Source organism: Vulpes lagopus, chromosome 6 (genome assembly GCF_018345385.1).
Source record: "Vulpes lagopus strain Blue_001 chromosome 6, ASM1834538v1, whole genome shotgun sequence".
Classification (NCBI taxonomy): domain Eukaryota; kingdom Metazoa; phylum Chordata; class Mammalia; order Carnivora; family Canidae; genus Vulpes; species Vulpes lagopus.
The window spans coordinates 1181402-1205528 of NC_054829.1; the positions used below are offsets into that span (position 1 = coordinate 1181402).

General features: G+C 65.9%; 2 protein-coding genes across 6 annotated transcripts; one reads left to right on the forward strand and one right to left on the reverse strand.

Moving 5' to 3' along the window:
- Window positions 1-288: 288 nt before the first annotated feature.
- TMEM179 (transmembrane protein 179) lies at window positions 289-12609 on the forward strand. The gene is made up of 4 exons (XM_041759976.1): window positions 289-631; window positions 7298-7435; window positions 8079-8157; window positions 10003-12609. The coding sequence occupies exons 1-4, from the start codon at window positions 327-329 to the stop codon at window positions 10180-10182; spliced, it is 702 nt and encodes a 233-aa protein (XP_041615910.1). The 5' UTR covers window positions 289-326; the 3' UTR covers window positions 10183-12609.
- An 817-nt stretch (window positions 12610-13426) lies between these two features.
- Window positions 13427-23208, reverse strand: C6H14orf180 (chromosome 6 C14orf180 homolog). 5 transcript variants are annotated; one of them, XM_041759971.1, is made up of 5 exons: window positions 22951-23001; window positions 18168-18294; window positions 16565-16688; window positions 15013-15048; window positions 13427-14607 (listed from the first exon to the last, which is right to left on the reverse strand). In XM_041759971.1, exons 1-5 carry the CDS (start codon window positions 22984-22986, stop codon window positions 14139-14141), a joined length of 792 nt encoding a protein of 263 aa, XP_041615905.1. In that variant the 5' UTR covers window positions 22987-23001; the 3' UTR covers window positions 13427-14138. The 5 variants fall into 5 exon arrangements, with proteins under 5 accessions (XP_041615905.1, XP_041615906.1, XP_041615908.1 ...); XM_041759974.1 differs by lacking the exon at window positions 22951-23001 and adding an exon at window positions 23070-23208 and having other exon boundaries at window positions 14264-14607; XM_041759973.1 differs by having other exon boundaries at window positions 14264-14607; window positions 16602-16688; window positions 22951-23065.
- Window positions 23209-24127: the final 919 nt, after the last annotated feature.

Consider the following 24127-nt stretch of genomic DNA (forward strand, 5'->3'; position numbering starts at 1 on the left):
CGGCCCCAGCCCCGCGCCCTGCGCCCCAGCCCCGGCCCCAGCCCCGCGCCCCGAGCCCCAGCCCCGCGCCCCGAGCCCCAGCCTCGGCCCCAGCCCCGCGCCCCGGCCCCAGCCCCGGCCCCATCCCCGCGCCCCAGCCCCGCGCCCCGGCCTCATCCCCGCGCCCCAGCCCCAGCCTCGGCCCCATCCTCGCGCCCCAGCCCCAGCCTCGGCCCCATCCCCGCGCCCCAGCCCCAGCCCCGGCCCCATCCCCGCGCCCCAGCCTCGGCCCCATCCCCGCGCCCCGTCCCCGGCCCCAGCCCCGGCCCGCCCCGGCCCGGCCAGCCATGGCGCTCAACAATTTCCTCTTCGCGCAGTGCGTGTGCTACTTCCTGGCCTTCCTGTTCAGCTTCGTGGTGGTGGTGCCGCTGTCCGAGAACGGCCACGACTTCCGCGGCCGCTGCCTGCTGTTCACCGAGGGCATGTGGCTGAGCGCCAACCTGACGGTGCAGGAGCGCGAGCGCTTCACGGTGCAGGAGTGGGGCCCGCCGGCCGCCTGCCGCTTCAGCCTCCTGGCCAGCCTCCTGTCCCTGCTGCTCGCCGCCGCGCACGCCTGGCGCACGCTCTTCTTCCTCTGCAAGGGACACGAGGGGTAAGTCGGGGCCTGGGGCCCTTCCCAGCCCGCGGAGCCCCCAGCCGTCCTCCCCGCCCCGGAGGAGCAGGACGCCCTCCCTCTTCCACCCGGGAGCTGCAGGCCCCCAGCATATCAACCCTGGGTGCTCAGCGCCTCCGTGCACGCTGCCCTTTGCGCGCAACCTGGGGACCTTGAGGGTCGCCTGCGCTCCGGACAAGGCCACTACTTGCATCACCTCCCTCCTCCCGAGAGCAAATGTTGCATCGTCATCTCTGAGCCGACCTGGGCCCTCCCTGGGCCCTCCCTGGCCTGCTGACTCAGGCCTACTCCAGGTGCAGGGGAGGGATGGGCCAGGCAGGTGGCTGACAAGGCAAACTGGGGAGTCCTCTCCTCATCCCCACCCCCATCCTCCTGGGAAGGATGAGGATGGTGAGGCCACAGGCTCGGCTGAGGATGCACGATAGGGAGCAGCAAGCAGGTCCAGGAGGCCTCCCTCCTCCCGGCCTCTTGGCCTTTCCTGCCCTGGCACAGTTCTTGAGAGTGGGATGTGGTTCCCCTGGGGGCCTCAGCCTGTAGCATTCTATGGCCTCCACCCCTGGGACCCCTTGTAGACCCACCACAACCTCTCCTGCCCCTCGCCTGCCTCACATCTGCAGGGGAAATCTAGCCTTCTCCCAGACCCCACCCTGCCCTGGCCCCATCCATCAACCACTGGCAGTTTTTAGGGACTTTTCTCTTCTTTTGGGGACATGAGAGATAAGCTATTGCTCTGAGGGTCTCTGTGGGTAGGAGGTCAGGTGGGGACTCCCCAGAGCCCTCAGCTTGGCTTGGGCCTGGACAGAGGGGCCAGAGAGGAGTGACAGGGGTGGCAAGGTGAAGAGGATGGGACAGCCTACTGTGGGGACTGGAACACCCAGCGGAGGGGAGGTCCAGCAGCCCACGTGTGTGAGTTTCCCGGGCTGCTCTAGCAAAGTGCCGTAAGCTGGGGCTTAAAACAATTTATTCAGCCACAGTTCTGGAGGCCAGAAGAAAAAAATCAAGGTGTTGGCAGGGTGGGTTCCCTCTGGAGGGAGAATCCTTACTAGGCCAGCTGCTGGTAGCGGCCTACAACCCTTGACATCCCTCCGCGTGGGGCTCTGTCACTTCTATCACCGTCTCTGTTTTCATGGCCTCTTCTCTGTTTCTTTCCCTCTACTTATAAAGACACCAGTCGTTGGATTTAGGGCCCACCCTAAATCCAGTGTGACCTATCCTGAGATCTTTAGCTGAATGCACCTGCAAAGACCTCAAGCCCAACTAGGGTCACACACACTGGTAGTGGGGTGAGGCCTCGGACGCATGTTGTCGGGGGTGCAGTTCAGTAGCCTACAGTATGGTTCTGGACTGAAGTTCTGCGGGAAGCCACATGTCAGCCTGGGGTGCCTCCAGGTGCTGTGGGGCTGGGGCTCTGCACAGGGTGAGCCCAGGCCAGTCAGGGCGCCATTCTGCCTCCCTTAGGCCTCCTCCTTACACAACTTGCTGGATGGCTGGTGTCCCCGGGAGGCATCTGAGATGTCATCTGCACGCATGTTGCCAAGCCTGGGTGTCACCTAGTCAGTGTCTCTGTGCAGATGGGGACAGGGAGACATCTCTGGGTATGAGACAGGGTCTGAGGAAAAGGATGAACGGTCAGCAGGGTAGGGTAGCTGAGGTCCCTTCAGTCCTGGAAGCTGCCTGAGGCCAGTGGGCACAGGCTATGGGGGGAGCATGGTTTGACCATCAGCTCATGCCCACTGTTCCACCTTGTCCCTATAAGACAAATGGCCTCAAGAGACCCCATCTTACAGCTGTATGATGACACTCCCCTGATTTGCTGCCCAATTTGTGGGGAATGGGCAGTCCTGCATGACCAGGATTCCTTTCTTGAAGGCTCTGGGGCTCTTAGCTCTGTCTTTCTCATGCCCAGTCTCTGGGGGGTGTTTTGGGGCTCTGGAATCTCGCATTGGTCTGAGCCACAGAGGCTGGGCCATACCTAGAGAGCTGCTTATAGGTCCTCACCAGCTAGACATTGGAACACCTCGAGGCCACCTGTCATGTAGGGACAGGGTGCACTGGGCAGCCAGCCAGCTGTGGCCTCCATCGAAGTGCCAAGCCTTCATCCTGGTCTGGTGGTGGGACTGGGTCACAGCTCCCCTGGTTATCCAGGAGTGTCCCTCCACCTGAGGGGCCCTGAGCTGGATGAACCCAAGGCAGGTGTACACCTCATTTCTCTCTGGGTGCTCAGGGCTGAGCTTGAGAGTCATGGGGGGGGATGTGTGTATGTGAGGTCTGCTGCCTCACAGCACCCCTGCCACCCCCAGGCCTGAGATCTGCAGATCCCCAGTCTGGCTGAGGGGTCAACCCTGCAGGCTGGCTGTCTCAGCACGTCCTGGACCCCCAGAAAGGTTGGGCCTGCCTTGTGCAGCCACAGGCAGGATGGGAACCTGGAGAAGCCAGTCCCAGCTCCGCTGTTGGTCAGGCCACACGGAGCAGGCCAGGCAGGCAGGAGGCTGGGCAGGCCATTGGAGTGAGCTCGTGGGATGGCGAGGGCCCCAGGTGTCCAGCCCATTGGGACGTCAGTCCTGCCGCCAGACTTGGAGCTCTAGAGGGCCCTACCTGCTTAGGGCCAGCGTGCACACTGCTCTTGCGTTGGCTGCTGTGACTGCGGAGACCCGCCAGGAGCCCTGCCCTTCATCTGGGAGGGGCTCACGGCCGGGTCCCCAGGGCCTGGGTAAGACCCTGTCTGTGGTCCCCTCCCTCCTCCTGTGGGGTGTGTCCCTGGGCCAAGTGGGGGCCCGGACAGTTGTGCCCAGGAGCGTGCAGGGCCAAGGGGTTGGGGCGGCTTTTGCAGGAGGCTTCATCCCGGTGACTGAAGGAATCTGTGGCACCTGTGGCTTCCTGGGGTGCTTGCTGGTGGGGGGGCACCGGGGTGACCTGAGGGTGGTCACAGGCCTGGGGTCCTGGGGCAGCTTTGCCTGAGCAGAAGCCCTTGGAGAGTGCAGGTGGCAGCAGTTTATGATTGACGGCTGGGGAGCGCTGGGTCAAAACAACCCATCTGCCGGCCCACACTTGTCCCCAGCCTGCAAATCGCTCCCAGGGCTTCCCGGGACCGGGATAGCTGTCACCATGGAGACGGCACATCCGGCGGCACCCTGAGAGGCTGGAGAGAGATGGCGTTAACCCTGTGTGTGCCGGCCTTCCTGGTTTACTATTTTTTTTGGCCACTGCCCTGTGGGTCCTTGGGGAGTGGGCAGGGGGGTGCATTGTGCATTCTGGGGGCCTGGGTGACACACTCAATTCTTCAAAACTCTGTGAAGCCCAGGCAGGTTCCACGGAAACAGACCAGGAATGGACTTGGGGAGTGGGAGGAGGCTGTTGGGGGGATGACCTCAGCCCCCACCGCCACTGTCTTATAGGATGGGCTGCCACCTTCCTGTCGTGGCGGGAGAACCCTACATCCTACCTGTTTAATAGGGATATGGCTGTAGTCTCCAGACAGACAGGTTTCCTGGCTCTCCGAGGTTCTATTGTAAACCCCCTGAGGGCGGGAGGGGGCAGGTCTCAGAATGGAGGTGCGGGGTTCCCTGGGGGTGGCCACGCAGGGACCGACAAGCTGCCGGCGTGCCTCTCTAGAGTTCAGTACAGAGCGTGGAGGATGCCAGGGAGCAGGATTTGAGGTGGGGTTGCCTGCCCGGCATGTCCCCTGCACCCTGGCCCTCCTTCCCTCTAGGAAGGCCTGTTCACCCAGGATGTTGGGGACCTGCTGGGCAGGATGCCTGGCGGGACATGCAAGGCTGTGGGCAGGTGGAGGGCACCCAGGGAACTGGCTGTCCCGGCGATCTGGCCTTCTGTGCTCTGCCTGGGGAAGCTCGGTCCTGGTCCCCCCGGGACCACTCCATTCTCCTTGGTTGGAGTCAAGTGGCCATTTAAAGTCCGGGGGGAGGGACGCCTGGGTGACTCAGCGGTTGGGCGCCTGCCTTCGGCTCAGGGTGTGACCCCGGGGTCCTGGGATCGAGTCCCACATCGGGCTCCCTGCGTGGGGCCTGCTTCTCCCTCTGCCTGTGTCTCGGCCTCTCTCTCTGTCTCTCAGGAATAAATAAAATCTTAAAACAAAAATAAAGTCGGGGTGTAGGCTCTGGGTAACCTCTGCTTTCCTTGGAGCATTAGCTCCTGGGAGTGGACTCCCAGAGCCCGCAGGGGGCACAGCTGGGCCCCAGCCACAGTCTCCAGGTATCTGGTTGCCCGGCCTGCTCCCCCGCTTCCGTGTCCTGTGGCCGCAGGCCCAGCCCCGTGCGCACAGCTCCAGGCAGGCCAGGTCAGGGTTGTGGGGTGGGTGGAGGCCTGTCCTGGGGAGGGAGCGTGTGCTCAGGAGCCAGCACCCTGGCGGTTATTGCCCGGGGTCCCTTGCCCACGTAAGCTCCCTCAGTTTCCACAATGACCCAGTGGGGGGCTCTTGACACCCAATTTACAAAGGGAGAAATTGGGGCTTGGACAGCGACTTGCTGAGGTCACACAGCTGGCCAAGAGGCGGGCGGATTTGACACCCTGCTGTGCCTGGACCTCCTCGGAGCTGGGGCGGCCAGAACCTACCCCTCTTTATAACTATTTATAACCCCCTGACCTCTTATTGGCTTTGCAGGGCCCAGTAGATTTTCGCAGTTTAGGCTTGTCCATCGGGGTCCCAGCTAGAAAGAGATGGCTCGCCCACGTGAGGGGAACCTGAGGAGAGCGGTTGGCAGAGACGAGCATGTGGGCCAGCCGTGGGCCCTGCAATGGCCCTGTCACCTCCTCTGGCCGCAGGGTCCACATGGGGAGGGTTATGTGGATGAGGCCCCCTGGAGAGGCGTGCTGACCTTTGGTAGGGGGACAGCAAGTGGGGCGCCCGCCGGCAGGGCCCTGGGGATGAGCACCTCCCACCTCTCCTTATACCCCAGGCCCCTGCTGGGCCCCCACTGGCTGAGCTCAACCCAATCCAGGGAGAGAGGTCACTGCATGGTCTACTTGGGGCAGCCCCTCTGGCGGAGATGGAGGGGTGAGGATCTGCAGAGTGTGGGGCCCTCGGGTAATCTGCTGTGGGCAGGGGGCCTGGAGCCCACCCACAAACACCGATCAACTCAGGCAGCACAGATAAGTTCGGGCAGCAAACATGTGCGCCCTCGACACTGAGCTGTCTTGAGGGTGGCCCCAGTCAGCTCAGGTGGGGGCCTAGGCCGGGTGCTGAGCGCGCTGGCACGGGGTGGTCACCTTTGCCGCCTCTGGTCGAGGCCCCCGGGCGTCCTTGTGAGTGAGAGTACGAACACGCTGGCTGGCCCCACTCTCCTGCCCTTTTGTTTTGTTTTTTTTTTTTTAAAGACATGATTTTTTTAAAAATTTTTATTTATTTATGATAATCACAGAGAGAGAGAGAGAGGCAGAGACACAGGCGGAGGAAGAAGCAGGCCCCATGCACCGGGAGCCCAATGTGGGATTCAATCCCGGGTCTCCAGGATCGCGCCCTGGGCCAAAGGCAGGCGCCAAACCGCTGCGCCACCCAGGGATCCCTCTCCTGCCCTTTTGGGTGTGATTCTGGAATTGCAGCCTGGTCCCCTCCTGCCTCCCGTTCATGCCCCCAGCCCCTCCTGCCCCTGCGCCTGTGCAGCAGCGTGGCCTGCTGGCGCCTGCTTCCACCTGGGTGCCGCTGATCTCGGTTTATCGCCTGCCCGTGGCTGGGAGGCCTCCGGGGCCGGGACTGGGGCATGGTTCATGGTTATTTCCCTGTCCTCAGGGCCCAGCACGGGGGGGGCGGATGCTCGGAGAGTGCTTGGCGAGTGAACAGGTGGACAAGGACCAGTGCGTGGATCTGTGCTTCGCGCCGGCCGCAGTTCCGGCCCCTGACAGCAGCCGCACTGCTTTCCTGGCTGGTGTGATCGTGCCCCTCAGACCTGATGGGTTGATGGCAAAGATGTCCACTGCGGCGAGGGTGGCCGGTGCTGCCGCCCCTCCCGAGGACGCCCTCGGGTCCCCCCGCACGCACCCAGGCTCAGCCAGGCCTGACCGAGGCTCCCGTGCAGGACTCTGAGTCTCCAGGGGATGATTCGGAGATGGCGGGTGGTGGGGTGGGCTCGTGTGTTGTGACCCCAGGCCCCGTGCCGCCAGAGGGCAAACACTGGTGTCCGTGTAGGCACCCGGGTCCGTGTGGACCTGCCTGTCCTCTTGGCCCTGCCTCCGGTGCTCTCCACACCCCCACCCCATCACAGCTGGGCCTTTTAGATGAGAGCAGGGTCACACCACAAGGCCGTGACGCAGGTCCAGGCCAGCAGTGTTGGTGACCATGTGGGCACAGGGCCTCAGGGCAGCCAGGTGGGGCAATGGCCTGGAAAGGGTGTCCTGCTTTTCAGCTTGTGCTGGTCCTAACGTGCTGGAAGCAAACACCACTGGGTTGGGATCTTGGCTCTGCTTCCTCTGTAGGGCAGGGTTGACATGCGCTTCCACTCCAGGCCTTGGGGAGGCTGGGATGGGGCTTCGAGGTGCGGGACAGCAAGGCAGGGGAAGGTGGCCCCGGTGGTCCCGTATGGCCCATTACCCCATCCAGCCCAGGCCCGAGCTGTCTCCTGGCCCTGCTGGGCTGTTGTGGGGACCCCGGGGTGGTGGCGCACGGTGACTGTCCTCTCCTGTCCTCTGCCGAAGCTCCTTCCTCTATGCCTTCCTGAACCTCCTGGTCAGTGCTTCCGTGGTCTTCCTCGTCTTCATCGCCAGCACCATCGTGAGCGTGGGCTTCACCATGTGGTGTGACGCCATCACTGAGAAGGGCACCGTGCCCCACAGGTGGGCCTGGGCCCTGCCCCACCCCTGCTACCCCCAGACGACGTCCTGGTGCAATAAATACATCCTAAAAAAAGAAACATAAATGGATTATGGGGGAGCCTTATACTACAGTATAAAACCCATAAGTTTTCCCTTAATATTTTTGTTATTTCCTCATGAAAACCAGTGCAGTAGAGGCCACCCCCTGCCTTCTCTGTGGCAAATATAGGAGAATCCCGTTGGAGCCCGAGGTTTCCTGCCTGGGCCCCCACCTGTGCACACCCGGCCAGAGCCTTTCCTGGACCTGCCTCCTTCATGTCAATGCCCCTTCACAAGAGAAGAGGGCCTGGCACACCCGGGGTGGACCCGGGCTGGGGGACGGAGGCCCAGTGCGCTCTGATGTGGCCACACAGCAAGGCCCAGGGACCCCACTCTGGGCTGCCTGCAGAGGGGCCTGGGGAGTGCTGAGCCGGGTTTGCTGCTGGAGGGTTGGCAGGCAGCGATAGCAACGGGAGAGGAGCGTGAGCAGCCCCTTTTGGGCCGGAGGGGGTCAGGGATGAGGCCTTTGGGGCCAGGACAGCTGCGTCACTGTTTGGGGGTGCTGCGTGCGGCTCCCTGTGCTCCATGTCCGTGTCACCTGCCACCCCACGTCTTGCTGTTTCAGCTGTGAAGAGCTCCAGGACATCAATTTGGAGCTAAACGTGGACAACTCTGCCTTCTACGACCAGTTTGCCATCGCCCAGGTAGGCGGGGCTGCTAGGTAGGCGGGGCCCTTCTGGTGGGGGCTTCCAGGTGGGCGGGGCCATTCTGGTGGGCGGGGCTTCCAGGCAGGTGGGGCCAATCTAGTGGGAGGGGCTTCCAGGTGGGCGGGGCCATTCTGGTGGGGGGCTTCCAGGTGGGCGGAGCCATTCCGATAGGAGGGGCTTCCAGTGGGCGGAGCCATTCTGGTGGGAGGGGAGCTGCTAGGTGGGCGTGGCTGTTCTGGTGGGAGGGGCTTCCAGGTGGGCGGGGCCATTCTGATAGGGGGCTTCCAGTGGGCGGAGCCATTCTGGTGGGAGGGGAGCTGCCAGGTGGGCGTGGCTGTTCTGGTGGGAGGGGCTTCCAGGTGGGCGGGGCCATTCTGATTGGAGGGGCTTCCAGTGGGCGGAGCCATTCTGGTGGGGGGAGCTGCCAGGTGGGCGTGGCTGTTCTGGTGGGAGGGGCTTCCAGGTGGGCGGGGCCGTTCTGGTGGGAGGGGCTTCCAGTGGGCGGGGCGTTCCGGTGGGAGGGGCTTCCAGGTGTGTGAGGCCGTTCTGGTGGGGGGCTGCCTGGTGCTCGGTGAGGCATGCACTTTGGGGAGGGGTCCATTCCTCTGGACGTTCACTGGGCGCGCAGCCCTCCCCCAGGGGAGGTTGAGGATGGGGCCAGGCAGAGGAGATAGAGCTGAGTGAGCCGTATAGCCTGGAAGGCTTCCCGGAAGGGGATGGGAGTCTGGATCTCCGAGACTGAAGCAGGGGGTCTTGCAGGTGGCAGTGGAGAGGGGGTGAGGCAGGGGCATCCTGGGAGAGCGGGCACCTGAGCTCGCTGCAGGAGTGAGGTCCGGGGGCTCAGGCAGTGGCTGCAGGCCAGGTGGAAAGGAAATGAGGCATCAGATCCTGGATCTGTAGCGCCGGGTCGGGAGCTTGGTGCCAGGTGGGCACCCTCCGAAAATGCTGGGGCGCTCGTGGGTATTCCCGGGCCGGGGAAGCTGATGCGGTGTCTGAGGAGGGGCATAGGGGTCCAGCCTGTGATGTGGGGGGACAGCCTGTGTAAGCTGCATGCCCTGCCCTCCGGTACATCTCTGGGGACCCCGCGGGCTGGGATGCAGGAGCGTCAGGGTTTGTTAGTGGTCAGTGAGGGTCTGTTTCTCAAATCTGCATCTGTGTCCAGGCAGATGACGCTGGTGACGGGTGCCTGGGTGGGACTGGCTCCTTCCAGCGCTGAGCAGGGCTCCCTGGCATCCAGGTCCATTACCGGACCCCAGACCCGCCTCTCAGGGCTCACGGTGGCCAGTGGCTGGTCTGAGGACCCTTCCTTCAGGGGAGGAGCCTCTAGGGGTTGGACATCCAGTGGGTCCGAAGGTTCTTTGCTGAGAGGAGCTGAAACTGCCAGAGACACCTGCACGAACATTTATGGAGACCGCTTCAGCCTCATTTACACCAATTAGATTAGGAAGGCGTGAGCTGAGGCTGGTGACAAGTAACCCCCAAGGAGAATCTGCTTGATGTGGCTCAGGCCTGGTTCTGATTGAATTGTTTCTCCTTCAGTGTTTGGTGACGGCAGCTAAAGGTCGCTTTGCCCTAGCGGTGGGGGAGGCCGTGTTTGGACGGGCTCTCTGCGGAGCCGGGGCCGGAGTCCCCCCGAGCGTCGCGCAGCTTGGGGTTCAGAGGGCTGGCCGCCACGAACAGGAGGGGTGGTGGTGCGAGGCAGGAGGCGAGGCGGACCCCGGAGCTCGCCCCGGTCCTGTCCCTGAAGCGGTCGCGCCTTTGCCCGGGCAGGCGGGTGGGCGCACCGGGCGGTGGATGGCGGGTCCGGCCGGCCTCCTGACCCTGCCTCTGCCCTCTGCGTAGTTCGGCCTCTGGGCCTCGTGGCTGGCCTGGCTGGCCATCACCATCCTGGCTTTCCTGAAAGTCTACCACAACTACCGCCAGGAGGACCTGCTAGACAACCTGGTCCATGAGAAGGAGCTGCTGCTGGCCAGGCCGACCCCCCGCGCGTCCTTCCAGGAGGAGAAGAGCGCTGTCATCTAGGTGTGGCCAGGGGAGCCCGGCCCTGGATGCCCCCTCGCCCCGCCCAGGGCCCTCGGGCCAACCCCGGGGACGGTCTGCCTGGCCCTGCCTGCCCCTTGCCTTGCATGTCGCCCCTCGGCTCTGTGCGACGTGAGCGACCCCACTCATCCAAGCACCCCATTCCCGCCCTGAGTGTGGTGGTGAGTGGGGCGGGCGCCAGCCCTCACACGGGGACACACAGAGACCGCGGGACCTCCTCCGGGCTTCCCGCACACGCAGCGCACCTGTCCAGGGGGCACGGGCTGGGCGAGCCTCGGTGCGGGGAGCGCCCACCCCCTTGGATGCCTCTGGCCGCAGGGCTTGCAGCTCGTGCCTCAGCCGGATGCCGTCTCTACACTGGCTTGCCCGATTCTGTGGCAGCAGCCGTGTCCCCAGGGTGACCCCAGCCCGCGATGGCCGCACGCCACTCTTGTCCCTTGCTCCTGAGCAGCGCGTGGGAGCAGGGGCCCACTGCAGGAACGAGCTCTCTGCCCTGTGTCTCGACCTCCTGGCTCTGCACTTCCCCCACCACCTCCGCAGGGCCGAGTGCCCGGGTGGCTGGGCCTGGGTCTCGGCATCACAGGGCCAGTCAGGTGGTGGCCGGGTGGCCATCCTGGGAAGCGGCTGTGCTGCCAGAGCTGGGAGCCCGCACCCCGTGCCACAGGACTTGCTGGGGGAGCCACGTGTGCCCCTGCCTGGGAGGAACCTGGGCCCCAGCGTGTGTCTCACAGTGTAGGGGGGTGGGGGGTGGGGACGTGGGCTGGGGCTGTCCTACCTCCTAGGGAGGGAGGGACGAGGCAGGTGCCACGGCGCTGTCTGTATGTGCGTGTGAGGGTGTGTGTGATGTGTGTGTGCGTGCGTGTGGGTCTGCACGGGGAGGGTGTGTGAGCCTCTGAATGTGCTAACTGCACACACGAGTGCAGCTCTTTGTGAGTGCCTGTGTACGGGTGTGAGTGCATGTGCACCTACGCACGCACACGTACAAGTGTGGGAGCGAGCTGTGTGAGCATGCATGTCCACGGGTGAGTGTGAGCATGAGTGCGCATGAGACGTGAGTGCATGTGAGCGTGCGCATGCTTACGTTTGTGAGCCTGAGCGGAAATGTGTGTGCAATGTGAGTATGAGTGTGTATGTGTGAGTGTGTGTGCAGCGGAAGGTGTGAGCAGAGCTCTGTATCCCCACCCACGGGGGTGCCCCAGTGCCCCTGGCACCCCAACGAGGGGATGCCTTCCCATCTGATGTGTGCACAGCACCGAGGCCCCCAGAGGGCACAACCCCATCCACACATCATCCGGAGGGGGAGCTGGGGTAGGGAACTGGGACCAGAGCTCAGTGGTGAGCGACCTGGGGCTGCTTGGCTATCGGCCCCCCCTCACAGGGCTCCCCGACTTCTGCATCTGCACACAGTCCTCCGAGTACTGTCCAGGAGCGGGGCCCCCTGCCCCGGGCTCAGTGAGCCATTCTGCTTTCCCCGGGCTGACCCTCCTGCGGCTCCCACCCTCCAGGGAAGGAGAGACCCGGCGGCCCACGTCCATGCCTCGTGCTGCTGGAGGCCGGTTTGGTCTCCCAGATGGGGGCACAGGATGTCCGGAGGCCACGGGGGTCTGGACTGAGGCGCTGAGTAGGGCAGGCACTGGGCCAGGCAAGGGGGCCCGCAGGTCGCCTGTACGGATGCTGCTCGGCTGGTGCCTGACCGTGGAGGAGATCGGGGCGCGAGGATGAGGCTCCTGGTGTCTCGGAGGCCCTCGGCCGAGGACGCCAGGCAGAGCCGCTGGGTCCTTGCGGGACTTGTTTTGGCATAACTGAGGCGCCCAGCAGATCGGGTCTCACCCCAGCCCTCATGCACAGACTGTGGGGACCCTCCAGTCCCCGAGAGCTCCGGTCTGTTCCCACCGGCCAGGCCCCGGGAAGGAGGAGCAGGGGCAGGACGTGGGCTTCTGGAGCCGAGGGTCCACGGCAGCCTGGGGTCTGCCCTGGCAGCTGCCACTCATGGGTTGTTCGGAGCCGGCCTGGGGCAGCCCCTCGCTCAGGCTGGCAGGGACGTCACCTACGTGTCACTTGCAGAGCGGGGTGGTCACTGGCACAGGCCTGTCCCAGGCCGGGGGTACCCGGCACCTCCCGACGTCCATTCCCGGGGGGCTGCCGGGAAGGGACAGCTGAGCCCCTGGATGGGTAGTGGGACTGAGCTGTGTGCCTTGCAGCGGGCGGGGGACGGGGGCCCCGGGGCAGGACAGGAAAGGCAGGGGCCCGCCCCAGGCTTCCTGAGAGCGCCACGGATCGCTTCTGGGGTGCCTTGCTTCTCCCAGCTGGGGGGCCGCGCGGCTTTAATTCTGCTGAGGAAACCGACAGTAGCGAGTCTTCCCCTTAAATGTGTGTTTGTCAAAGTCAAAATAAACGCAGAGGTCCTGAGCCCGGGTGTGGCCTCGGGCGCCGCCCCCCCACGTCCCCGCCCCCCCTCGCCTCCCCGCTTCTAGGTTTCCTCCGTTTCTGAGATTTGAAAACCTGCCCGCGTGTGTTCCCGTGGCTTCAGGGGCTGGCCGGGGTTAGGGGCCTTCCCGTGGCGGGGCCCTCCCCTGTGCACGTGTCCTGGGGGCTCCATTCTCGCCCGGCCCGTCTCGGCTGCCCCAGGTGTGAGGACGGACGTCTCGGGGTCCTGGCGCACCTGCTGAGCAGCGTCTCCCCGAAGCCGTGGCTCATAGTCTTGCAGACCCTCCAGAGCTGCGGTGTCGTTGCAGAGACGGGGCAGTGGCGGGGCTTCCCCCGGTCGGGACCGGGCTGGACGGGGCCGAGCCTGAGGCCTGGGCCTGCCCCACGGTTTGGGCACGTGACCCAACCTCTCCGAGCCTGTTTCCCCACCTGGAACAGGGGACAGTAACCTGCCTGTCCTCTTCGGGGGGTGGGGTGAGACGAGGTGGGGTCCTGCGGGGACGTCTGGGCAGGTGCTGGAGGTGGCAGTCACCACCGTGGTCACGCTGGAACCAGCTGGTGACCCTGGAGGGTCTGCGAGGGCGGGGACCTGGACGCCCCTCATGGCCCCCTGAAGGCTGCCGCTCCTGGAGGCGGGCCCCTCCTCTCCACTGGGCTCCCCAAACCCCGAGCCCTGGAAAGCACCTCCCCAGCCCCGAGGCCCAGAAGGACAGGCTCCCTCTGTGCCCCCACCTCTACTTTAGCTGAGGCAGCGGACTCCCCATATCCGCCCTTGGGGTAAGAACGCCCGGACCAGTAAGAGAGGTGGCAGCGTGTGCTTTAATAGAAAATCAGTGTGTCCCCACTGAGGTCGAGGGGACAGGCGCTCAGGGCATAAGCCCCTGGAGGGGGCGGGACTGGCCGTCCCGTGGGCACTTGTCTGAAGGTCGCTGGGCGGGATGGTGTCTTCCTGGCAGTCCCTCCCGCTGTCTGACCGTGGGCCTCCCCACTTTGTTCAGGGGTCCCCCTCCACGCAGGGTCTGCAGTTTGTCACCACATGCCTCCCCATGGCCTTACAACGCCGGTGGGGGCACGCTGTCTGCCTACGGTCATGGGACCCAGAGGGCCTGCAGCTGGTGTGCGGCGCAGCCCGGGGTCCGGGCGCAGACGACCGTGTTCTGAAGGTGGCGGGGTCCGGGCAGAGCCAGGTCCCTCTCAGCCACTGCCTGGTGGACAGCTGAGGAGGAGGGGGGCAGCACATTTCCCCACCGGGGCATGAGGGGGTCCCGGAGGCCTTGGGGTGCAGGGGAGGGGCCAGAGCTGGGCTCAGAGCCTGGCACCCCAATACCACCTACAAGAGGAGATGCCAGGCCCTGCCCTGCGTGCAGCTTCAGGAGGGGGGGGCACCACCCCAACAGCCGGACCCGTCTGTCTCCACGGGGTTCCGAGGTCCAGGTCCCGCAAGCCCGGAGCAGCAAAGGCCACTTTCATCTCCGAGGGGTCCCACAGGTACAGGCTCCATGTCCCTGTCTTCAGGAGGCTCCGCGTGGCCACATCCAGGCCCCACCCAAGGATATGGAGGAGGGTGCCCACGGGGGTGAGGGAGGGTCTGGGGGGCCCCCGGAGGGGCTGAAGCAGGTGTGTAATTCTAATAAAACTTCACGGGGGACCCCGACAGGTGCAACAAGAGGGGCTCTGAGTGGAGGGGGTGGGGCCCTCTGGAAGCCCCCAGACCTGACCTGGGCTCTCGCCCTCCTGCCCTGCACACGGGAAGCCCTGGGGTGGGGGGCGGCCGTCACAGCTGCAGCAGGCAGTGCCAGCAGCTCAGGGCTGTATGCCTCAGGCGCAGGGCGAGGACGAGGAGCCGGGCCCGGAGGTCCTCCAGGGCCAGCGCCACCGGCTGGGCCCGGCCGCAGTATAGACCGAGCACCAGCACCAGCAGGACGCACACGGACAGCCGCAGGAACAGGGAGCCACGTGGGGGCCGGGGCCGGCTGGGCGCTGCGGGGAGGGGCACCCGGGTGAGCCCCCTCCCGCGGGGCTGGGGGGTGGCTCCAGGGAGAGCGAGGCTCACCCTGGTGGGGGGCACCTTCGGGGTGGGTCCTTGGGGTGCCCCCTGTGGTCCCCATGCGGCCCGGAGCACCCCCATCCCTGCCTGGGGCCTCTGCGGGTGTCAGGTGGCTTCCTGGCCAAAGAGCCCCCCGTTGGCTCTGCCCCGGCAGCCTCCCTTGGGGACGGAGTAACGGGGAGTGACCCCAGAGGGTCTGCCTATGGAGTGTGTCAGGGACCCTGGCGGAGGGAGTGACCTTGTCAGGGTGGGGAAGGGGGGGCGGCTGGAGCCACAGGGGCGTGTATGGGGAGGGTGCTGGGCACGGCGTGGGGGCGGGGGCGAGGGTTCACACTCACCCTTGGTGGTGGTGCCAGGCTCCCTGCTGGCGATGTCTGGGAACGAGAGCCACAAGTGGGCTTGGGCAGGGAGGGCCCCTGGCCTGGGGGTGCACAGGGGGGCGCACGGGGGCGCACGCACCCTCAGCCTGCACGGTGCCCTCGGGACCCCACAAAGCACCCTGGGACGGGCCAACTCAGATACACCTGCCCCACCTGGTTCGCAAGTGGGCAGCCCAGGGTCTGGCAGGCCCGCATCCCGCCTAGCGCCACCCAGCCCTGCCAGGGGTCCAGCCCCACGGCTTCGGGTTCAGGCTGCCAGAACTCGGGGATCCCAAGAGGCGCTGCTGTCAGAGCCTGTGGGAGCTGGCAGGACCCTCCCTCCCATCCACAGTGCCCTGGGGGGCCGCGCACCCCGCCACCTGGGCCCCCTGCCCCGCCTGCGGTCTGTGCCTCTCGGGCTGCTGGGAAGCTCCCGGGGGAGTGCAGGGCTGTGTGTGGGGGGCAGCGCTGAGCCGGGAGGGACGAGCAGGTGTGAGCAGCCTAGGGATCGGCGGCCGCGGGGAGAGGGGTTGAGGCCCGGACTGGACCTTTAGGGCAGGCCATCCAGGGAGACCCTAACAGGTGCCGGGCCTGAGTTTTACCCATAACTCGGCAGGTGTCAGGAGTGCCCGGCTAGGTGCGCAGAATCTAAGATGCCCCGTGAGCCCCACCCCTCCGTGTCCTCAGCTCTGTCGTCCCCTCCCCGTAGTGCGGGGGCCTGTGACTTGCTGCTTCCCCGCAGAATAAGGCAAAGCAGAAGATGCAAACCCCAATCAGCTGACTTTGAGTCAATCAAAGGGTCTCCAGGTTATCTGGGGTGGGCCTGCCCTAATCAGGCAAGCTGCCTAGAACCGGCGGTCTGCGAGTTCTGCAGCAGCTCTGTGTGCTTGGAAGAGGGCCCCAGGCCTCGGCTGAGAGGCGGCCCGGCCCGCACCAGACGCAGCCCCGCGGGACCTGAGCAGACGACCGGCTACACCGTGCCTACACCCCTGCCCACGGGGTCGCTGTGATAATAAATGGGGGTTGCTCGGAGCTTCTAAATCTGTGCTAATTTGTTACGTGGCGTAGCTAGAGGTTACAGGGGCCGGTCCCATGGGAAAGGCCAGAGCAGGAGCCAAGGGGCCAGGGGAGGAGAAGGCAGGTGGCCTGAGGGGCTCCGGGGCAGGGGGACCCCCAGGACCTGCGGCGGGGGCTGGGAGAATCTGGGAGGGGGCAGTGAAGGATGCAGGTGTGGGAGGAGCCGAGGGGCAGTGCTGGGGGGAAGAGTGGGTGGGCGCCGGGGGCCCTGCCCACCGGCCTTCCCTCGATCGACAGGGATTTGGGCAGCTCTGGATTCGCTGTTTCCTGCCAGTGGCTGTCGTGTTGACCGTTACTGTGTCCAGACTGACCCACCGGCCCGGGTATTATTGGGGTTATGTCTGTGAGACAGGACGGGTGGCTGCGGGCCGTCCGGGTGGCCTTCTGGGGTCCTGGGACGCATGTCCCCCTGCCCCACCTGGCCCCGGGTCTGCTCCCCGGGTTCCCTTCTTACAGTGCACGGCCACCTCCAGGGGTTCCCGGAACCGCACCCGCCTCGAGGTCCTCTGTGGCTCCACGCCGCGGCGCTCTGTCCGGCTCCGCCTCAGGATGGACGGGGGGCACCTCCTGTCGCCCTCCTGGGGCGGGGGTGGGAGGCAGAGGGAAGCGGGCCGAGGTGAGCCCCCAGGGGCTGGAGATGAGGCGCCCCGGCCAGGATCCCCACCGCCGCCTCTGGGTTTATGCAGAGCGACGCCTGTGGGGGGCCCGACGGGCAGGGGGTGTGGAGACCCCGTGGACCTGCCCCACCCGCAGCACCAGCCTGGCAGGGTGACCCTGGGGCTGCTCCCGAGTGCCCGGGGCTGGAACAGAGCCGCTGGGGCCGTCACAACCGGACGGCAGTGTTCGTGGTGCCGCGGCTGTGGTCAGTGGCCGCACGGGCCTGTGTCTCCCGCCCAGGCTGTGCCCCCACCCACGGTGTCCGTGATAATGATGGTGAGGGTGACGGTAACTGTGACTCTCCACCGAGGCCATCTTCACGTCCGAGCCGCCTGCACAGAACCTCACCGAATCCCAGCACCCGGGGCCCCTGGCTCTCCTCTGGGCCTGGGTGCGGGGGGCAGGTGGGCCTGAGCCGGGCCATCCGAGGTCAGGGCCTGGCTTGTGCCCCACAGTGGGCCTCTGTCACTCACCACGGACAAGGCGGGGATCTGAACCTGAGACCCAGGCTGGGGAGGGACGGAGCCTGGACACAGGGGCCTGCCCAGGGGCTGCCCTCCCACCCACGCTGGAATGTGCAGTTACCAGGCCGCTCTGAGCCTCAGCGTCCCCGTCTGTAAAATGGGGACAACAGGCTGTTCTGAGTGTGAGTACACCCATGTGGAACGGCTCCTGGCTGGGAGGCCTTGCTGCTGGCCTCCTGGGGGGCCGGAGACCCACCGAGTCCTGGGGTGGGCCCTGCTCACGGCTGCCCCTCCCCCTGGCTGGGACACCTGCGCCTGTGGCCTGCTCTGGCTGGGCGGTGAGCACACATGCTAGGTGGGGACTCAGGTCTGAAGTCGGGCCCCCCTTTGGCCTGGCCTGGGCCCTTCCCAGCTGTACCCTCACAGGATGTCCTGGCCGTCCTGTCTCCACCCCCCACCCCCCCTCCCCCGGCTGCAAGGCGACCTGCGACCTTGCTAGGGCAGCATCCAGACTTGTTGCTGCCCTGTTCCAGAGCACCCCCCTCCTGCCCCCTCTGCCTTGCCCGCCCACGCTCTCCCAGGGGCTCAGACTTCCTGGGCCACCCTCCCTGCGGTCTCACTCGCTGTACCCCCGCCCTGGGCCCTGGCTTTGCACCTTTGAGTGTACCGTCTCCCTCCCCTCCCAGGGCCCTTGCACCCTCTCTGTGAGACCAAACCGGCCCAGGGCCACCAGCCACCAGCCACGAGCCCGCAGCTCCCCACCTGGTGATTCCCTCTCCCGGGGTTCCTGGGGCCGTGCTGCTCAGGGAAGAACAGGGACCATGCGTCCTGCCTCTGCTCCCCTTTCCCTGCCCCCAGTGGGCACCCAGATCGCCGACCCTGGTGCACTTGGCTTTGGGACCCCAGGGTGGAGGCTTGTGCAGACCCCTGCCTCACCCTCCCCGCCCTGGGCATCGGCGAGCCCGGAGCGGCCTCTCCATTCGTCCTGGTCTGATGTCGCGTCTCTGGCCGGGAGTCGGGGCTCAAGGCTCGCCCTGCAGTCCTCATTTATTGGAACATGGTCCTAAGAGAAGCGGAGATGGTATGTGTTGTTGGGGCAGCCTGGTCGGAGGAGAGGGAGGGAGAATTCTCCAGTCGGGCCTGTCCCCGAGGAGACGCGCTGTCCTCCTCCCAGCACGGAGCCCCCTGCACCTCCCCGGCGGCCAGTGTCCCTGTCATCAGCTTTCGGGGCTGCCGTCTTAAGGCACGACCACCACTCAGGAAGTGTGTGTTATGTCACTCGCAGTGTTTTGAGGCCATGATGGGGAGACCCCGGGGTGGGAGGGAGGGGGTCCCGGGCCGGGCCTTGCTGGGGCGCCCCTGGGGCTTGCCCGGACTCTCTGATCTCCGTCTCTCCATCTCCATCCAGTCCTGTGCCACGCTTGCCTCGATTACTTAGTGGGTGTGAGGTGGCCCCTCCCCACTTCCGCCCATGGGCCCGTGATTGCTCACCCCCTTCAGTGTCCACGTGGGGACACTGAGGCTGGGGCTTCCCCTCTGCCCCTCCCCCTGGATAATGAGAGGACTTGGCGGGGGGCATGGGGGCCACCTCCCCCTCCTATCCCCAGTCCCAGGCTCCTCCCGGACTCTCTGCTCTGGGGTCCTCGGGGACATCCCTGCTCCCACCCACTGTACATGGTGAATGTTTGGGTTTTGTGAGGAGCGTCCTGCTCGTATCCTCCAAGGATGTCCACCCCCCGCCCAGGGCTGAGCAGGGCTGCTGGGGAGGCTCCCTCAGTGTCCTCAGCATGGTGCCGTCAGGGTCCCCCAGGGGGCGGGCTGCCCTGAGGAGTGAGCAGGGCCCCCCCCCATGCAGTCTCCCCCGGGGCATGTGACAGGACAGGGTGGCTGCAGCCCTCGGACCCCGCAGGCGTCCACATTGCAGCCGCGCAGAACCCCATAATGATGTCTGCCCTCCACGGCCGGGGCAGCTTCAACTGTTTCTAAATGGAGCAGTTTTCTCCTTCTCAGCATCGGGTGTTTATTGCAAATAGAGTCAGGGACGGAGCCGTGGGCCCAGGGAGGGGGACACAGAGGGAGGACGGCTTCTCTTAAGAACTTGCTGGCCTCCCAGGTAAGGAAACAGGCCCAGAGGCTCGCAGAGCAGCACCCAGCTGGGGGCCCTGCAGCACCTTGCCCTTCTGCCCGGCACTGGGGACAGCAGTGAGTGTGCATGCGTGTGTGTGTGTGTGTGTGTGTGTGTGTGAGCATGAGGGTGTGCATGTGTGCATATGCATACCTGTGTGAGCATGTGTGCGCACCAGTGTGAGCATGAGTGTGCATATGCATAGATGTGAGCATGCGTGTGCACACGTATGTGCCTGTGTGAGCACGAGAGTGTGCATATGCATAGACATGTGAGCATGAGTGTGCACATATGTGTGCACATGTGAGAACGAGTGTGCATATGCATAGACGTGTGAGCATGCATGTGCACATGTGTGTGCACGTGAGCATGAGTCTGAGCATTGTGCATGTGCATGTGTGTGAGCATGAGTGTGTGCATGTGTCCATATGTATATATGTGCAAGTACGTGTGTGCACTGTGTGTGCGACGGTGACTGCACATACTCCTTAGTATGTGTGTGCATGCTTGTGCACGCTATTTGTATGCATGTACATGAGCGTGCACATGTAAGTGTGTAGTGTGGGGACGTGTGATCGCACAAGCCTGTGGTGCCTGCCCTGTGCACGTGAGCACATGTATGAGTGCGTCTGTATGACTGTGCCTGTGCGCATGTGTGTGTGCAGCGTGTGCAGTGTGTCCGTGCATGTCCTGGCAGGGACTGGGTGGGTCCCACCAGCTTCATCGCGTGCCCGTGTGACTGTGCGTGACCTTGGACAGGCCCCCTAGGCTCTCCGTGCCTCGGTCTACCCAGCTGAAAGTGGGGTCACAGCAGCCACGTGCTCCGTGGGCCTGGTGAGGGCAGCTCGCCATGCGTGTCGGGGGCTCAGGGTGAGCCCGAGGTGGTGCCGGGGCTCCGTCTCTCAGGGAAACAGTGGCTCTGCTGGGGCGCCGAGCCCAGGGCCCCTCTGCCCCTGTGAGGACGTCCCCCCTCCCCGGGGCCTTCTCTGGCCATGCCTTTGCCTGGGCCTCAGTTTCCCCAGCAGTTGCACAGCAGGAGGTGAGCACTGCTGCTGGCGGGCGAGGGCAGGGCCGTGCGGGGGAGCGGGGAGGCCCCAGGGCCTCTGGCAGCGAGCGTGTAACAGGAGTGTCCGCGGACAGATGGGTGATAACGGGTGGAAAATAGCTCAGGCCTGGGGCCTGCAGAGTGTCACCACCGCCCTGGGCCCCGAGGACACGCCCCGAGGGCCCGCCTCCCCATGACAGTCACCTCCGTGGAGGGGACACTCGCTTCCCCCTGGGGGAGGGACACTGAGCCTGCCGGTCCCTGGAGCTGGAGCCCGGAGCACAGGGCTGCCCAGCGTCGTCTCTGGGTGGGGGCCCCCCGGCCGTCCCCGGAGATCCTGCTCTAGGCCGGCGGGTCAGGGGTGCTGAGCGGGGAGCCCCACGCTCACCCGCCGTCCTTCAGGGGCACAGGGCTGGCCGAGGCCGTGCATCCACAAGAGCCCCGACGGTCTCTGGGGTGTGGCCCGCCGACGCTGAGCCTCTGTCCCCCCGCTCTCCAGCCCAGCCGCGCCCCCCGCCCCCCGGCCCCCAGCTCTGCACACGGGGACCACCAGGCTCCCCGCCTCCGAAAGCGCAAGCCCCAGGGCTGGGCCGCTGTCCTGCCTTTGCTGTGTGGTGCCACCCGGTGGGGTCGTCGCCTCCGCCCGGGCCAGGCCCACCATGCCTTTGCGCCCCGCTCGCGCCCATGCCCACCGACCACCACCGCCGCTGGCGCGTCTCCATCCTCACCGGGGTCCCTCGGACACCCCCGAGTAGTGCAGCCCTGCATGGGGAGGGGGCCTTCCTCAGCCCCGACGGTGGCCGGCAGCGGCTTCGGCACCCACGCCTGCCCCCGTCACCCCTCACACCCTGCACCGTGCCTGTTCACCCCCGGGACCCCGGGGCTCAGGGGATGGGGAGCCTGCCGGGCGTCCTGTAGCCCTGGGGAGGCGGAGGGTCTCCTCCCGGCCGGCGGCTCTGGAGGCTGAGCCAGCAGAGCCACAGCCCGGGATCCTCCCACTCACCTGTCCTGGTGACACCTCCTCCCCGGGCTGGTGCAGGTGGGAGAAGCACGTCAGGGGCTGGAGAGGCTGGAGCTAGGACCCCACGGTCCACACACCACATACGTGCACGGCGCCCCCATGCACACGCACACACCCTCACACACAGACCCCGGCCCACCTGGGCTCCTGCAGGTGCTGCACCCCTGCGTGGCCTTGCCCACCTGCTGGGCCCCCAGTCCGCGGGCGATCAGAGCCTCGAGCGGAGTGGGAACCGGAGCCTTCGGCTCACAGGCCCGCTGGGAAGTTTCCATTACAGCCGCGGGGCCGCGGCCTCGGGTGGCCGTGGAGGAAGCTGTCAGCGCGGGCTCCGTGCCTTGGGCCGTTTGCCCTCCCCCTCCCCCAGCAGCTTGGCTGAGTTGGGGGGGCGCTGAGGCCTTCCTGCAGCTGGACGAGGGGACAGGAGGCCTTGAGCACTCCCAAGCCGGCCTCCCCTCAGGAGGATGGGGACGCCCGGGGGGGGGGCCGGCCGGAGCAGGCTGGCAGCTGCCCAGATAACACACGTTTCTGATTTAAGCAGGAGGAGAGCCCCCGGGGACACCCCGGCTGACCGCTCGCTCACGGGCTAGCCCAGGCGCCTGCCTGGAGATGGGGACGCGGGGACGGAGCTGTCCTGGCAGCCTCCAAGGACACTCCCCCACATCTCTGGACATGCATCTAGGACACGGGTCAGGGGCATGGCTGGGTGTCTGCTGGGTGCAGGGGGGTGCCCCAGAGTGCGGCGCGGCCGGCCTTGGCCTCCAGCCCCCAGGCAGGAGGGAGGGAGGAGGTGGACCCTAGCCTAGACCCTGGCCACAGTGAGACCCAGGTGGGCCCCTCACCCCGCGTCCCAGGCCCTCGTGTAGAATGGACGTTGTTTGCCAACCGCCCAGCACGCTGCCAAGACGGAGAGAACGTGCTGACCCCCCTGGAGGGACCTGCACGCAGTGGGTGCCCGATAAATGCTGTGTTCTGAGGTGAAAGGGTGACCCAGGTGCGCGGTGGGCCGGGTCAGCTCAGGAGAGGGCCATGCTGCGGCCGGGCTGAGTGACCGGGCCCGACTCCAGGGTGCCTGCGCGGACCCACCTCAGCGGGACGCCTCCCCCCCCGCGGCCTCGGCCCCTGCAAAATGACGGGAACCCCGTCTGTCGGCAGCTTCCGAGGAGACCGCGCTTGGCTCCGATTTGTGGAGTCGCGTCCCACTTCACCCGAGGACGGCCAGGCCTCAGCAGGAGCATGCACGGACCCTCGGCCCGGGCCAGGCCGCTGAGGAAGGGCGCAGAGTGCCAGGCCCCTCAGGCGTCTCCGTGAGCACCCGCCACCCCCACTTTTCAGACAAGATGTGAGGTTCAGAGGGGCCTGGGTCTTCTGGGGTCACTGACCACGCTGGCTGGCTTGGGAATGTGCCCATTTTAGCACCAAAGGCCACGTCCCCGGTGAATGGGATGGGAGCCCTCCCCCGCAGTCCTTGTCCAGGGCCTCACAGTGTGGCCCGCCCTCTGCCCACCTGTGCACCTGCCCACCTGCCCACCTGCTCGCCTGCCCGTGGCAGGTTCTCTGCCTGCATCTCTGCTGGGAATCTCCACTCTGGAAGCTTCGTTCCCAAATGGGAAGTGAGTTTCTACCTATGCCCCTGAGCTGGGCTCTCACCTGGCTCCCTCCTGGGTCCGCGAAGCCAGGCTCTGTGGCGTCGTCCCCTAAGAGGGGTTCAGTGTGGTCCTGGCCCGATCTTGGCCGCAGCACCCCCCCCACCCCCCTGGAGGGGCGGTCCCTTGCCTGTCCAGTCCCTTGCTGCTCCGGTCTGGAGCTGCTGCCGGGCCGCCCGTGGGGCCAATCTGTGGCCAGCCTGCGTCCCCGCCCCAGGCCCCTCTGCAGGGCTGTGGAGCCTGGCCAGCTGGCAAGAGCTGAGCTATAATTACCTCTCCCCTTTGGCAGAAATAGCAGTGACCCTGCGGATAGGCCGCTGGCCCGGGCGCAGAAGAGGAGCTACTGGTTTCCCAGGCCCTGAACACAGACAAGAGACGGGGTCAGTGCCCCCTCCCTGCCCTCCTGCGTTCTGGGTCCAGAGCTCTGCGGCCTTGGAAGCCCATGGCTGGAACCAGAGGCAGAGCGGGGGTCGGGGAGGCAGAAGGGTGGGGTGATGTGGGGGCTGTAAGAGGCCCAGTGAGCGGAGAGTCCAGCCTGGCTCGACCCTGCCCCAGAGAGGAGCCCCGGGGAGGGAGGGGCCACCCTGCTTCTCACCCCTGCACCCCCTACATCCTGCTCCGGGGTCCCAGGTGGAAAATCCAAAGCGTGGATCCCATGCTGCTGATTAGGGGTGCAGGGCTGAGCCCCACATGGGCCTGGCAGGCGGAGCTGGCATTCGGGTCAGAGGGGGCGGCAGGGCAAAGGGACCAGCATTTCCAGGGTCCCCTCTGGGCTGGGGCTCCTTGTGTCTGAATGGCAGCTGCTCTGCTGCGCAGGTGCTGAGCTGGCCTGCATCCGGGGCTGAGGACAGTGCCCCCCGCCCGCTCCCGACCCGCTGGCACACGGGGCAGCCCGATGGGGCGAGGCCCGAGAAAGGACAAGGAGGTCAGGTGTGGGTGTATCCCAGAGGGGTCAACCCGTCCTGGGGAGCCCGAGGAGGTGTGGAGAGACTCCCCACCTGGGCACTCAGGCAGCGCTGCAGGGTCACCGGGGCATCCGGGGAGGACCAGGGCCAGGAGGGG